Source organism: Canis aureus, chromosome 2, assembly GCF_053574225.1.
Source record: "Canis aureus isolate CA01 chromosome 2, VMU_Caureus_v.1.0, whole genome shotgun sequence".
NCBI classification, from domain to species: Eukaryota; Metazoa; Chordata; class Mammalia; order Carnivora; family Canidae; genus Canis; species Canis aureus.
In genome coordinates, this window is record NC_135612.1 from 62,843,293 (window position 1) to 62,856,617 (window position 13,325).

Sequence of the window (13,325 nt, forward strand, 5' to 3'; positions counted from 1 at the left end):
CCTTCAGGCACTCAGCTGGGATTCTGATACAGATTGTGTTGAGTCTGTAGATGAATTTTGGGAATTTTGCCATCTTGACAGTATTGAGTTTTCAGGCCCGTGAATTGGGGAGTATCCTTTCATTTACTTAAACCTTCAGTTTCTTTTAGCAGTGTTTTGTAGTTTTCTGTATAGTATACAAATCTTGCTTTTTACCTATCATTTTTGAAAGACATTCTTGCTCATAAAAAAGTTATAAGCCAATAGTTTTTTCTTTCAGCAGTTGGAAGAGCTTCCTCCGCTATCTTCTTGCTTGCTTTGTTTCCCGCTAGAGATCTGCTGTCTCACTTCTCTTTATCTCTGTCTGGGTAATGCTCCTGACCCATCTCTCTGGCCCCCACCCCCTTCTTTTAAGGCTTTCTCTTTATTATTGGTTTTAAGCAATTTGATCATAATATTACTTCGTATGGTGTTCTTTGTGTTCCTTATACTTGGGGTTTATTGATCTAGGTTCTACAGATTAAGTCTTAGGAGTTTTGTGGTCCTCATGTGTGGTGTGTCTCTCTGCTAGTTTGGTCTTCTTTGACTTCTTTCATTAGTATTTACAGTTTTCAGGGTAAAGAGCCTGTACATGTCTTGTTGATTTCTATTTAAGTATTTCATTTTTTTGGAATGGTTATTATAAATGGTAGTACATCATTTTATTTCTTTTTTTTTAGAGAGGGAAAGAGAAAGAGAGGGAGGGGGGATGACAGAGGAAGAGGGGGAGAGAAAATCCTAAGCAGGCTCCACACCCAGCATGGAGCCCCATGTGGGGCTCAATCTCATGACCCTGAGACCATTCCCTGAGCCGAAATCAAGTCAGATTCTTAACCAACTGAGCTAACCAGGCGCCCCAGGTAATATAGTTTTTTGAAAAAAGATCATTTTTATATGTTCATTGAGAGTATATAGAAGTACGGTTGATTCTGTATTTTAATCTTATATCCTACAACCTTGCTAAATTCACATATTGGTTCCAGGAGGTTTTTTTGTAAATTCTTTTGGTTTTTTTTCTGCAGACATTTGTGTCATCTGTAAATAAGGACAGTATAGTTCTTTGTTTCTGATTTATATGCCTTTTATTTCTTTTGCCAGTCATACTACACTTGCTAAGACTCCTGTTGTGATGTTGAATAAAGAGGACACCAGATTTGGAGAGTAAAATCTTGGGTTTAGTTTTTGGCCTTGATTGTCATTAAAAGAGCTATTTATTTACAAATTTAATTGTAGGCCTTTTCTCTCTGTTTAATTATAAAACACACATTTCTTGAATAAATGCATTGTTTGTGTTTAATTTTGAACCCAGGCTCTGGTTCCCTCTGTTGAGGGAGTTGCAATGTTACTGCCGAGCCATGTAGACAGCCATGGTCCTCTGGATGTCTCAACCTCTGATGGTGTCCTGGAGGAAGGCTTCACGCTCCGTGATCAGTATATCTACCTCAAAACACAGCACTCTTCTACTGGGGACCACGAGCAAGAGGCATATAATCAATTTGCCAGGTCAGAAATCTCCTACTGCCTTAAATCCTGCTTACATGCCTGATTTTTCAGTCCAATTTAAAGTCTCCCAAACTCCAACTTTAAACTTTCAGTTTTATATGGGCACATGACAATAAAGTGGGTCTAAATGACGGAAAGTTCTGCACACACTAGCCCGCTTTCCCCCAAAGAGCTTCTGGAATGGAGGTTCCATTCTTTCATGGGAGCCCCTCCAGGATTTGAATCAACATCTCAGTGAGAAGTTGGTGAGAAAAGCTGTGTCCACAGGCCTGAAGATCCACTGTCATGGCCACAGTCCCAGATGATTTTCCTCATCTCTCTCACAGAGAAAATTAATTTATCACTGCATTCGAAAAGTAAATTGTCTTCAATACCACCTAATTTGATGCTAATTTCAAAATTTCATTCTGTGGAAATAATTTAGGACATGCCTCGCTTGGACCTGCCCCTTTAGAATCTTACAATTTTAGAACAAGCAAGGATGCTTGTGCTGCCCTATCTCAACCTGCTGTGGGTTTCAGCTTCTGCCCTTGTCACCAGTTCTCTGAATGTATTGTCAGCCTGACTCCAGTTTCTGCCTTGGGTGGGGACATCCACTTCTGCCCACCCAGCTCTCTAAGTCCCAGCGCCTTGGCTGCCTGGCGGTAACTCCTTGAAGCTGCTGTCCTGAAGAGTTCACAGAGGCTGGGGTTAAGAAGGCCCTGGGCCTGGCCCTGGCCCTTTTGACCTCCTACAGTCTCACTGGACCATGAGGGACTTGTAGGCAATTGCTGCGTCTGTCTTGTCTCAGTGAGGAATGCCAGGGGCCAGTGTTGTGGCTGGACCAACCCAAAGAGTTCTTATGATCACAGGACACAATTCAACAAAAACCGTCAGGGAACTTTGAGGAACAAGATTCATTACTCACAGGTCCTGGAGGGTACACAGCACACCAGGGGCTACACAGCAAAGTCGTAGCTGGAGAAAGAGGGTGCAGGCTCTGCCTTTATTAGGGTCTGAGAATGGGAGGCTGGGGGTTTCAAGGTTTTACTCTTTATTGGCTAATATAAGTCATAAAAGTGGGAATTAGAGTGCAGGAAGGGAAAAGCAGGGTCACTCACATAGGTTAGGTGTCTAGATGCCCCTGGCCTGTCTGAAAGGGGACCTTCACGGGTAGGGGTGTCCAAGTGTTTTGCTAAAGGTTGTCATACAGCTTGCAATATGGATATCTTTTGAAATGGATGGCAATCAAAGGCTTAACAGGAGGCACTTACACTGCAATAATTTTTGGTGAGAATGGGACATTTGTCAAATAGAGCAGCCTATTCACAAGAAATCCATAGCCTTATTTTTATATAATTTTCTTCTGAAAGAACAATTAGGCAGGTATGTTCTATAGAAGATCTCTGTGAGAACAGAGCCCTAATATTTGAACGGCCTTTTCTAAAATCTGGATTTATATATCCTACTCAATGCTCTTTACTTGGACATCTGGTAGTCACTTCAGTCTTAACATGTGCAAAACTGAGTTCCTGTCTTCCTGAAGCCTGCCTCTGACAGCCTTTTTGTCAAGGTTAATGTCAGCATTTGTTCTCCATGAGCCCAGGCCAACAGTCTTGGCGTTATCTTTAACTTCTCTCCTTTTCATCCGATCTCTTAGTAAATCCCATTGGCTCTGCCTTCAAAATACAGCTAGAAGCTGACCTTGTGTCTTTCCCTCTGCTCCTGCCATTTGCTGCAGGCTTTCCCCTCCCAACTGAACTGGGCTGGGTCTTCCTGAGGGCCTCCTGCCTCAACTCACCCCTCAGCCTGTTTCCTGCACACATATGAATCAGGTCACAACACTCCCTGCTCAGAGCCCCAACAGTTCCCTACAATGCCTGCAGGTCTGTACGTGGCACCTCACCAGGCCTGGGAGCTCATCCTCTTTCCCAGCCTCCTTGCTACAAGGGTCTTCCTTGTAGCACTCTTCCTCCCCTGCGGTGTGCTCCCAGGTTCCTGCTTGATTTGCTACTGCATTCCTGTAGACCAAAAAAAAAAAAAAAAAAAAGGCAAATTATGAAAACATGAAAGTAGAGAGTAGTGTAATGAGCCCTACACACACACACACACACCCCAAATAGTTACCAAAGGGTTTTCCATGCTTCCTTCATCTGTCCCTTTTCGAGGAGAGGGGTAGGGAACTGGGATTAGGGAAAATCCCAGGCATGTCATTTTAGCTTACAGGATGCAGTTTTAAAATACCTGGGCGTTTCTTCATTTAGCCAGTGCAATTCTCAAAGTTAAAAATTTTAATACACAGTCCAAATTTAAAACTACCTGATTGTTTTAAAAATGTCCTTCTTCACATGATCCCCTGGGATCAGGACCAGGTCATGTGTGACATTTCTTGTCTCTCCCACCTCTTTTAATAAGAGCATCCTCTGACCCCTGACCCCAGTTTGCAGAAGGTTTTGTGATTGTGGGGTTCTTTAACTTTTACCCCTTTCCTCCATTATTTCTGTAACCTGGAGCTTAGTCCTACAAGTCCATTATTCAGCTCCAGCTTTTTTCATGAGAGCACTTCCCTGGGTGGTGCTGTCTGCTTCATACTCCATCTGTGATACAGTTGGATGGTCAGATTTAGCAAACAAAAACTCAGGATGCTAAATTTGAATTCTAGATAAACAATTTTTTAGTGTGACTATGTCCCAAGTACTGTAAGAGACATTCTTGCATTACAGACATACATCTCTAAAAAAACATTTATATTTTTTTCAGATAAAAATTAGTCACTGCTTTTCTGAATTTCAAGTTTAGCTGGGTATGCTGCACTCTGGTTACCTTTTGGGTATGCTGCAGTTATGCTGTCCTTATGTCCATGATGTTCAGATGGAGCTGTGGCTCAAGTAATGCCAGCATGATCCCTCCATAGTGAACATCCCCACCAAACGTTGCCTCGGTGATTTCGTCTGTCAGGAGGGTCATTGAAATCACTTTCTAATTATGTCTGGAAGATAGTGATTTTTCTGTGTCTATCATTTCTTTCACTGTATTGAGTAAAATTTTCTGTAGAGGACTTTCCTTCTTCAAGTAGGCTTTTTGTTCACCAGGGAAGCCCAGGTGAAACCACACAAGAAAATGCAAATGCCTGTGAAACAAGCTGAGCAAAGTCTAACTCTGCTGACTTAGTGTGCAGAGCTGAGTGGACTCCGGCTTTTTCTCTCCCTCAGCCTCATGCAAGACCCTCAGCGTATGAATAAACAGTTACTATGAAGGAAGATTTATAGTGCAGGGCCCAGACAGCAGCAAGATAGGGTCTCAGACCTTTGCTGTGCCTCTTACTAGTTGGGTAATGCTGGGAAAATTGTTTAGCCACTCTGAACCTCAGTTTTCTTATCTGTAAAGTGGATCAATGCCTGCCAAACAAGGTTGTGGTGAGATTTCATTGTAACAGTCCTTTGAAGTGTTTAACATAGTGTCATCATGGCAAGTGTTCACTAAATGATGACTCCTATGAATCGCATATCCAAGGAGTTCATGGTGAAATGGGGCGAGCCTATTTTCAAGGTAAATTACAGTACAGATGTGGTCCTGGCTACAGCCGGTACATGGACAGGAGCACAGAAGGAACATAGGGGGGCAACTCCCCACCTCAGGAGGCAGACCTTCCTGCAAACAGCACGTGGGTAGTCTGCAGAAATTGTGGGAGGAGAATTGTAAGCAAGAAGGCAGCATGTGAGGTGGCCCCTAAGTGTGAGAGCACATGGCACCATGTGGTGGTGGAGGTAAGACAGTTCAGTGTGAGCAGAGGGTAGAGTGTTTGGAGTGAGTGCTGGGGAGCCTGTAAGGAGTCCAAGGGGTGTGTGCCCCATTCAGGAATGTAAGTCTTAGCAGGTAATGTGGCTTTACCCAGGGACAGGCTCTGAGCAGCTGTGGGACCTTGGGTTCATTATTATGTAGGCTTTCTCAGCTTCATCCTCTGTGACATCTTCCTCATAGTATTCATGTTCATCTATGTAAGGCTCCTCGAAGTACACCGTCTACAATGTAGTACTATGCAAATGATACCTGTCAGAGCAATAAAAATATTTTTTCCAAAGTCAGGAGTTCTAAATTAACATCTAAATCAGTGAATTTCTTTTCATCTTCCAGGAAAGTTCTCTTTCAAACTCTGAAATGTCCTGTTATTTGTTTTAATGCTAAGGACTTTGTGCGAACAGTGCTGCAGATTTTTGGTAATGAAGGCAGCTGGAAGCATGGTAAGTTTTAGTTTCTCCAATCTCTTAAATTTAATTCTCCAGCAGTGATTTCTCCTGAGAATGGGAGGGGTGGCTCAACTCTGGGGGCCTGGTCATGTGGCTCTAAAGCACCAGCTGTGTGGCCTTGGGCCCCAAGGGTGAGGGGGCACTTTCCCTCTGTGCTTTATTTACTTAACAGAGAGAGAGCACATGCAGGGGGAGCAGTAGAGGGGAAAAGGAGAATAAGACTCCCTGCTAAGCAGGGAGCCAGAATGGGGCTTAATTCCAGGGCCCCAAGATCATGACTCAAGCCAAAGGCAGATGCTTAACCAACTGAGCCACCCAGGTGCCCCTCCCTCTGTGTTTTATTTTATTTTTAAAAATATTTTATTTATTTATTCATGAGAGACACACAGAGAGAGAGAGAGGCAGAGACACAGGCAGAGGGAGAAGCAGGCTCCATGCAGGGAGCCTGACGTGGGACTCGATCCTGGGTCTCCAGGATCACGCCCTGGGCCAAAGGCAGGCGTTAAACCACTGAGCCACCTAGGGATCCCTGTGTTTTAAATTGTTTGATTTTTTGAAAGAATATATTACTTTTGTAATTTAAAATAAGAAGTGACTTATACAGTGTGGTCACATAGGATGTGTGTTACTGCAAATAGTTTATAAACTCCCTAAGAATTAGACTAAAGTCCAGACACATGAAAAAGATGCTCAGCATCCCTTATCATCAGGGAAATGCAAATCAAAACCACAATGAGATACCACCTCACATGAGTCAGAATGGCTAAAATCAACAACACAAGAAACAACAGGTGCTGGTGAGGACGTAGAGAAAGGAGAACCCTTGTGTAGTGTTGATGGGAATCAAACTGATAAGCCCTGTGGAAAACAGTATGGAGGTTCCTCAGAAAATTAAAAATAGAGCTACCCTATGACCCAGCAATTGCATTACTGGGTATTTATGCAAAGTAAAGCAATTGCATTACTGGGTATTTATGCAAAGAATACAAAATACTAATTCAAAGGAATGTATGTCCCCTGAGCTTATAGTTATCATTATTTACAACAGCCAAGATATGGAAGCAGCCCCTGTACCATCCATAGGTGAATGGATAAAGAAGATGTGGTATATGTATATTACTCAGCCATGAAAAAGAATGAAATCTTGCCATTTGCAATAATGCTACAACATGGATGGATCTAGAGGGTACTATGCTAAGTGAGATAAGTCAGTCAGAGAAAGATACCATATGATCACTCACATGTGGAATTGAAGAAACAAAACAAATGAGCAAAAGGAATAAAGAGAGACAAACCAAGAAACAGACTCTTAACTCTAGAGAACACACTGCTGGTCTCGGAGAGGGTGTTGGAGGGAAACAGGTGATGGGCATTAAGAAGTGCACTGGCTGTGATGAGCACCGGGTGATGTATGGAAGTGCTGAGTCACTATGTTGTACACCTGAAACTAATATAACTATGTTAACTATACTGAAATTTAAATAAAATAATAATAAAGTCCAGAGTAATTAGCATCAAAACAATATAGAACACATTTTTATTTTTCATTTAAAAATAAGAATTTTAAATAACTTTTCTTACTAGATGGTCAGATATGTAATGAAGCAAATATAGCAGAAATGCTCATTGTAGAATCTAGATAGTAGATATATGAATGTTGACTGGACAGTTCTTTTTAAATTGTGTACATGTTTGAAAATAAGATATTGGAAGAAATCATTTGATTGTGCAAAATTTACAACCTGTACAAGAGTACCTGTGATACAATAAGAAATATGTATTTAGTCTTTGTCCCTGCTTCCTGGCACATAGTTCCTAAGACACTTGCAATCCCCAGAGTGCTAAGAGTGTCTTTTGTGTGCTGATGAGAGGACTGGGAGCTGGGCCCCGAACCAGGGTCAGGGCAGGACAGTGGACGGAAGGACCACACCAGGCTTAGTGGGTTGGACTAGCTCTCCAGGGGAAGGAGAGCAGAAGGAGATGCAGTCCATCTCCATGGCCAGTGGTCTCATCAGTTGCACTGTGCAGTGGAATCTCCATAAAATCCCTGCACAGGGGGTTGGGGGATCTGGAGGTGGGTGAGCATGTCTGGGCACTGGGCACAGGTGCTCCCGGAGAGGCTTAGGGACTGCACCTCCTGCCCTGTACCTTGGCCTGTGCGTCTCTTCCCTTTGGATGATCCTGAGTTGTGTCCTTCATGATAAATGGGTACTTAGTAAGATGCTTTCTAGAATTCCGTGAGCTGTTCTAGCCAAGTGTGGAACCTGAGAAGGGGGTTGTGAGAACCCCAGTTTGTAGTCGGCTGGTGGGAGATACAAGAGGCATCTGAAACAGGGGTAGTCTTATGAGGTTGAGCTCTTACCCACAGGTCTTTACTCCCTGCAGCTCATGTCAGAATGGTGCCAAACTGTCAGACCCCTGCCAGCATCTGCAGAGAGCCTGGGACCTGGGGGTGCAAGAGCCACATGTGGGGCACCAGAGGTGGTGTTGAAAAACAACATAGTACCCATCACCCAGTTTGAACAATTACCAACTTAGGTCTAGTCTTCCTTCCTTTGTAACGCCTCACCTTTCCAAATCCCTGCCTCTTGGATTATTTTGTAGCAAATTCCAAGCATCATATGATTCATCTGTAAATATTTCAATTATATGAAACTTGAGGATTTCATTTTTAAGATGATGCCATCATCCTTGCCCCCCAAATTGTAGCAATTGTTCAGTGTTATTTGATATCCAGTCAGTATGTACGCTGCCCAGTTGTCTTTAAATATTGTTTTTGTTTTTTATGGTTCTTTTGACTTAGAATCCAAACAAGAATCAGAGTTAGGTTATCCCAAAGCTGGGATAGGTGTGATATATTTCTTAAGTTTCTTTTCTTCTCATCTATATATCCTCTCTCCCTGTTTTAAATTCCTGTAATTATTTTATCCTTATGGCTGAAACCAAAATTGTTTGTTGTGTAGGATTTCCCAGAGTCTGGATTTTCAGAATATATCTCCTTCTTGCTGTCTAACAGTTTCTTCTTGCTCTTCTATTTCTTGTAAATTGGCAATGATATCCAGAGACTTGATCAGATTTCAGGCCTGATTTTGGAAAGGCAAGACTAAGTCATGACCCCGACCCTAACCCTAGGTAATGGCGTGTCCTTCTGTCAGGAGGTACGTGATGTTTGGTTGTCTATCTTTTTTGTGATGTTTGAACTCTTATTTTGTATGTTGAATCTACTTCTCTGGTCTTTCACATTTATCACTTTATCTAGAATCTATTTCCGATCTTTTTTTTAATTCCTCTTTTCCATTATTTTTTTTTTGTAGGGCATTATCTATTGCATTGATTGGCTTTTGTTTATTGCCAGTTTAGTTTTTATTTATGAAATTTTTTTTTGGTTTTATTTCCTGAACCCTTTTATTTCTTTGTTCAGTTTTTCTTTTTTTTTTCTTTTTCTAAGTCACCTAATTTCTAAGTGTTTCTAATTCTGATTTATTAATTTTTCATAAGTTTTATAATTTTCTTGATTTTTCTTAGCTCATTTTAAATCTGTTTTGTTGGTATTTCTCTGTCAACTACTGCCACTTTCTCCCCAGTGTGGGGCCTTGTCTTGGGGGGGGGGGGTTAGTGTGTGAGATGGAGGAATTTACAGGAACCAGCCTCCAGGTTCTTCCAGCACCATCAGACCTTCCCCAAGAGTTTTCAAGAATATATGTTGGCAGAACCTTAATTTTGGAACATTAGAGCTTTGAAAAGGCAAGTAGAGTGAACGAGTCCACCTGGGTGAGTTAGCACTGCCAGACGGTGTGGGCAGTGTCATGCACAGCCGTGGGTGCAGGCCCAGAGTGCCTGCTAATATTCCCCCAGCCAAGGTTCCAAATCTGCCAACATACAGGGACTTCCCAGACATCAGACAAAAAAGCCATGGTACTGGATGCCTTGGCAAATATAAATCTCTTAGACTAGCATAATTTAAAGATGCCAAAAATTATAGTATTTAGTGTGTTGTGGTCTAAGAGCACATTTGTTTAAAAGAAAACTCCTTTATTTTTGTGTAGTGTTATTCAAAATGTTAAAGTAACTTGGGGCACCCGGGTAGCCCAGGCGGTTGAGCATCTGACTCTTGTTTCGGCTCAGGTCAGGATCTCAGGGTCCTGAGATGGAGCCCTGGGTTGGGCTCTGTGCTCAGTGCAGAGTCTGCTTGGAATTGTCTCTCTCTCTCTCTCCCTCTCCCCCACTCATGCTCTCTCTTAAAATAAGTAAATAAATCTTTTTTAAAATGTTAAAACAGCTTGAAAAACCAATCACTTAGAATTCAGACTTATCTCTCAGTTTATCAGCCCCCCATCCTTTTATTTTTTCTTTTTTTTTAATTTTTATTTATTTATTTATGATAGTCACAGAGAGAGAGAGAGAGAGAGAGAGGCAGGGAAAAAAAGAGAGAGAGAGAGAGAGAGAGGCAGAGACACAGGCAGAGGGAGAAGCAGGCTCCATGCACTGGGAGCCCGACGTGGGACTCGATCCCAGGTCTCCAGGATCGCGCCCTGGGCCAAAGGCAGGCGCTAAATCGCTGCGCCACCCAGGGATCCCCCCCCACATCCTTTTATAGCTCCCCTGTCCATGTCTAAAATACCCTCGTACTAAAACTTACTTGGCAGATGTCATTTTTATTTTTCAGAAAGCAACTTCCCATATGTCTCGCACACACGTACAGTAAGCTCTTCCCTGAGTTTTCAGTTGAGAAAACTAGTTTTTATGGGCAGTGCTGCCAAGGTCCAGGGGTGGCCTTGTGCCTCATTCTTTCTACACATCCCAATGCAGCAGAGATCTGGGGGTCTCTCAGGGTTTTCCTCACATCAAGTGCCAGGTGTCTCCGCCCTCACACACACACACACCACCCACCCTCCCCAGAACTGAGTGATGAGGATGCTTATGCTTTTCCTTCTCCTCACAAGACTTGGTTCCTGGACACCTTGAAGAGGGGTGGTGGTGCCTAGGAAGGCAGCTCAGTGAGAAGCATGGCCAGAAAGCTGGGGAGCAGTGGCAGGAGGCAGGTGGGGAGGAGGGTTCTCACATTAGTTCAGTCTCCCTCTTTGGCTGTCTAGGGTCAGTCCCCCAAGGAGACTGCCTCTGTGGGAACTGGGTCATGGGGGCTGCTCTCACCAAAGGCTCTGAGTTCCTCAGGAATGGTGGCATGTCCCTGTGGCACGCACCTCCATCACTGGAGGGGATGGCAGTGCTATTATTATTACTTTGAACCTTGAGAACCTTGTAGGAGTAGGGAAGAGGACAGTTTTCCAGTTTTCCTGGAGTGATTAAATGGCCTTCTCTGCAGTTGTTCATTTTGTGGGGCTGGATCCCAGAATTGCTGCATGGCTTATCGATCCTGGGGAGGCTGCAACCTCGTTTGAAGACTTAGTGGCAAAATTCCTTGAAAGCTCCATCTCCGTGAAAGTGAACAGCACATATGGAAACTCCTCAAGAAATGTCGTGGTGAGTTGTGTTGTCTTTATCAATGGTAATACAACCCGGATTTTTTCCTAGAAGTGTTTTCCATTTCATAAACAGTCCAATAGTGAAAAAAAAAGAACATCAGTGACATTCATTATTACTTACTCTGCACAAATGCTTTTTACTCTGACATTTCTGGTAGAGGATATTGACTTAAGTAAGGTGACTTCTGTTCCTTCGTGAATTTGTTCCTGGGAAGTCCATTCACATTGTGATTATCTTCTAAACAGACCCTCTGGTGTCAGAGTCACGTGATCTGTGACCTGAGAGCTGCCTGTAGTGCTGATGCCCTGACCTCTGTGGCAGGGGTTCTGGCCACACCGTGGTCCATGTGCCCAGGCATGTCTTTCCAAGCCCTGTCCTAGAGATGCATCTAGTTGTTAGGAACCACATGTGCAGAAGCCACGATGCTCACAGCTCTGGAGCCCAGCCTGGAGCCTCACAAGCCAGAGACATCACACGGCCCCACAACAGGTCCCAAGGAGCTGTCCCCAGGGAGAGCAACGTGGGCCACAGTTGGGCCACCATGTTCAGGCTTCCTGCCTGTAAATCAACAGCAATATGCTAAAAGCACAGCCGGAAGAGCCTTACAGGGTGCTCGGGGAGCACAAGGATAGGCTGTGGTGGGGAGCCCTTGGGACAGAGTGACTGGTGATGTGTGGGCCCTGAGGCCTGGGGAGGTTTGCTTCTGCTCTTCATCCCCTGCTGTCTGGAAGGGAGGGTCTGAGACATATAGGGACTGGGGGGTAAAAATGCAGGAACTCACTCCCCCTTGATTTAGAAAGACTTGTGTCAGAGGAATATGGGAGATCTCACAGACCCAGGGAAGGCAGTACCGGGCCTTGGGAAGACGAGAGCCCTCAGACCCAGGACCAGCAGTGAGCCAGGACCTTGCATCCATATGTCACTTTTGTCAAAGACTCACATTTTCAGCACTGAGATGCTGCATTTCTCTCACTGTACCACACATGTGCCCCTTGGCAGGAGGGCAGGGCGTGGAGGTGAGTTCTACCAATCGATCATGTGATGTTGGGGAGGAACGTCCTCAAATAGAAGCTGGGACACTGCTACTGAAACAGGGATGTGCCTGCCTCAGTAGTACCTGTCAGTTTCTAGATGAGAAGACCAAGGTGCAGAAAGGTCAGTGTGCATGCACCTTGCTTAGGTCAGGTTGAGACTATGGGTTTCTGACTCTAAAGTCCAGTTTCTTTCTAGTGTATATCTGGGGATGGGAGTGGCTACCGGGAACAAAGCCCCAACTGCAGAGATGTGTTTTCTCCCCATCAACAAGCCGGTGCCTGGCACCCAGACTGGGCAGCTGTTCATCATGCTGTGGGCTCTGGCAGTCCCCCAGCGACCTGTGTGCCATCGCCTCACAGCCCACAGCAGCTTCACCCCCAGGCCCTCATCACACTCCAGGAAGAAGAGGAGCAGCCTCCATGAACTTGGGCTTGAATCCTGTTGGCTAGAAATGTGTCCACTGTGGAGGCATGCAGTGCAGGAGGGGCGGGAGGAGAAAGCCAGGGTCACATGATGCCATGCTGGAGAAGTGATGGGGATTGTCTGGGAGAACCTCAGGGAGTCTGGGCAGAAGGAGCAGCATGGGAGCAGGAGAGAACTGCGAAAATAGGAAGGAAGGTGTGGGGTGGAAAAGGAGCTGTGTCAGGGGCTCTGTCACAAAGGTGCTGGTCCCATGCTGGAGCTCAGTCTCATCCCGGGAAGCCCCAGCTGGAGAACCATTCCAAGTGGGAGCCGTATGGTCAGCTCTGTCCTGTAGAAAACTCAGTCTGCTCATGGAGCCCCCAGAACAGTCATCCAGGAGACACAAGGCTGGGGATGATCAGAGAGCAAATGCTAGGCTATGTCAGGCCACTGTTGACTCCTCATACTGAGGTTTCTCTGGCTTGGGGCCTTGAGGCCAAAAGCAGAATGTGGAGAGTCATTTAACAGAGTGAGGTGTTCAAGGAAGGAGAGTCAGATAGTGCTGGAGGCTACGGCTCATACCCTGCCCTGTTTGTTCACTCTCAGGGCCTCTGGAGGCGTCATCCAGGTGAGGATGGGTGGTGAGGGTGGCCACTT

The 13,325-nt window shown here is 44.6% G+C and overlaps 1 protein-coding gene across 2 annotated transcripts in view; it reads left to right on the top strand.

Annotated features, from left to right (window-relative positions):
- The window catches only part of POLN (DNA polymerase nu), a 156,408-nt gene that overhangs the window by 29,803 nt on the left and 113,280 nt on the right, over positions 1 to 13,325 (top strand). For both annotated transcript variants that reach the window (XM_077876322.1, XM_077876323.1), the window contains exons 6-8: positions 1,328 to 1,521; positions 5,635 to 5,741; positions 11,071 to 11,228. In XM_077876322.1, coding sequence (XP_077732448.1) covers positions 1,328 to 1,521; positions 5,635 to 5,741; positions 11,071 to 11,228 — 459 coding nt within the window. The remainder of the gene's footprint in view (positions 1 to 1,327; positions 1,522 to 5,634; positions 5,742 to 11,070; positions 11,229 to 13,325) is intronic.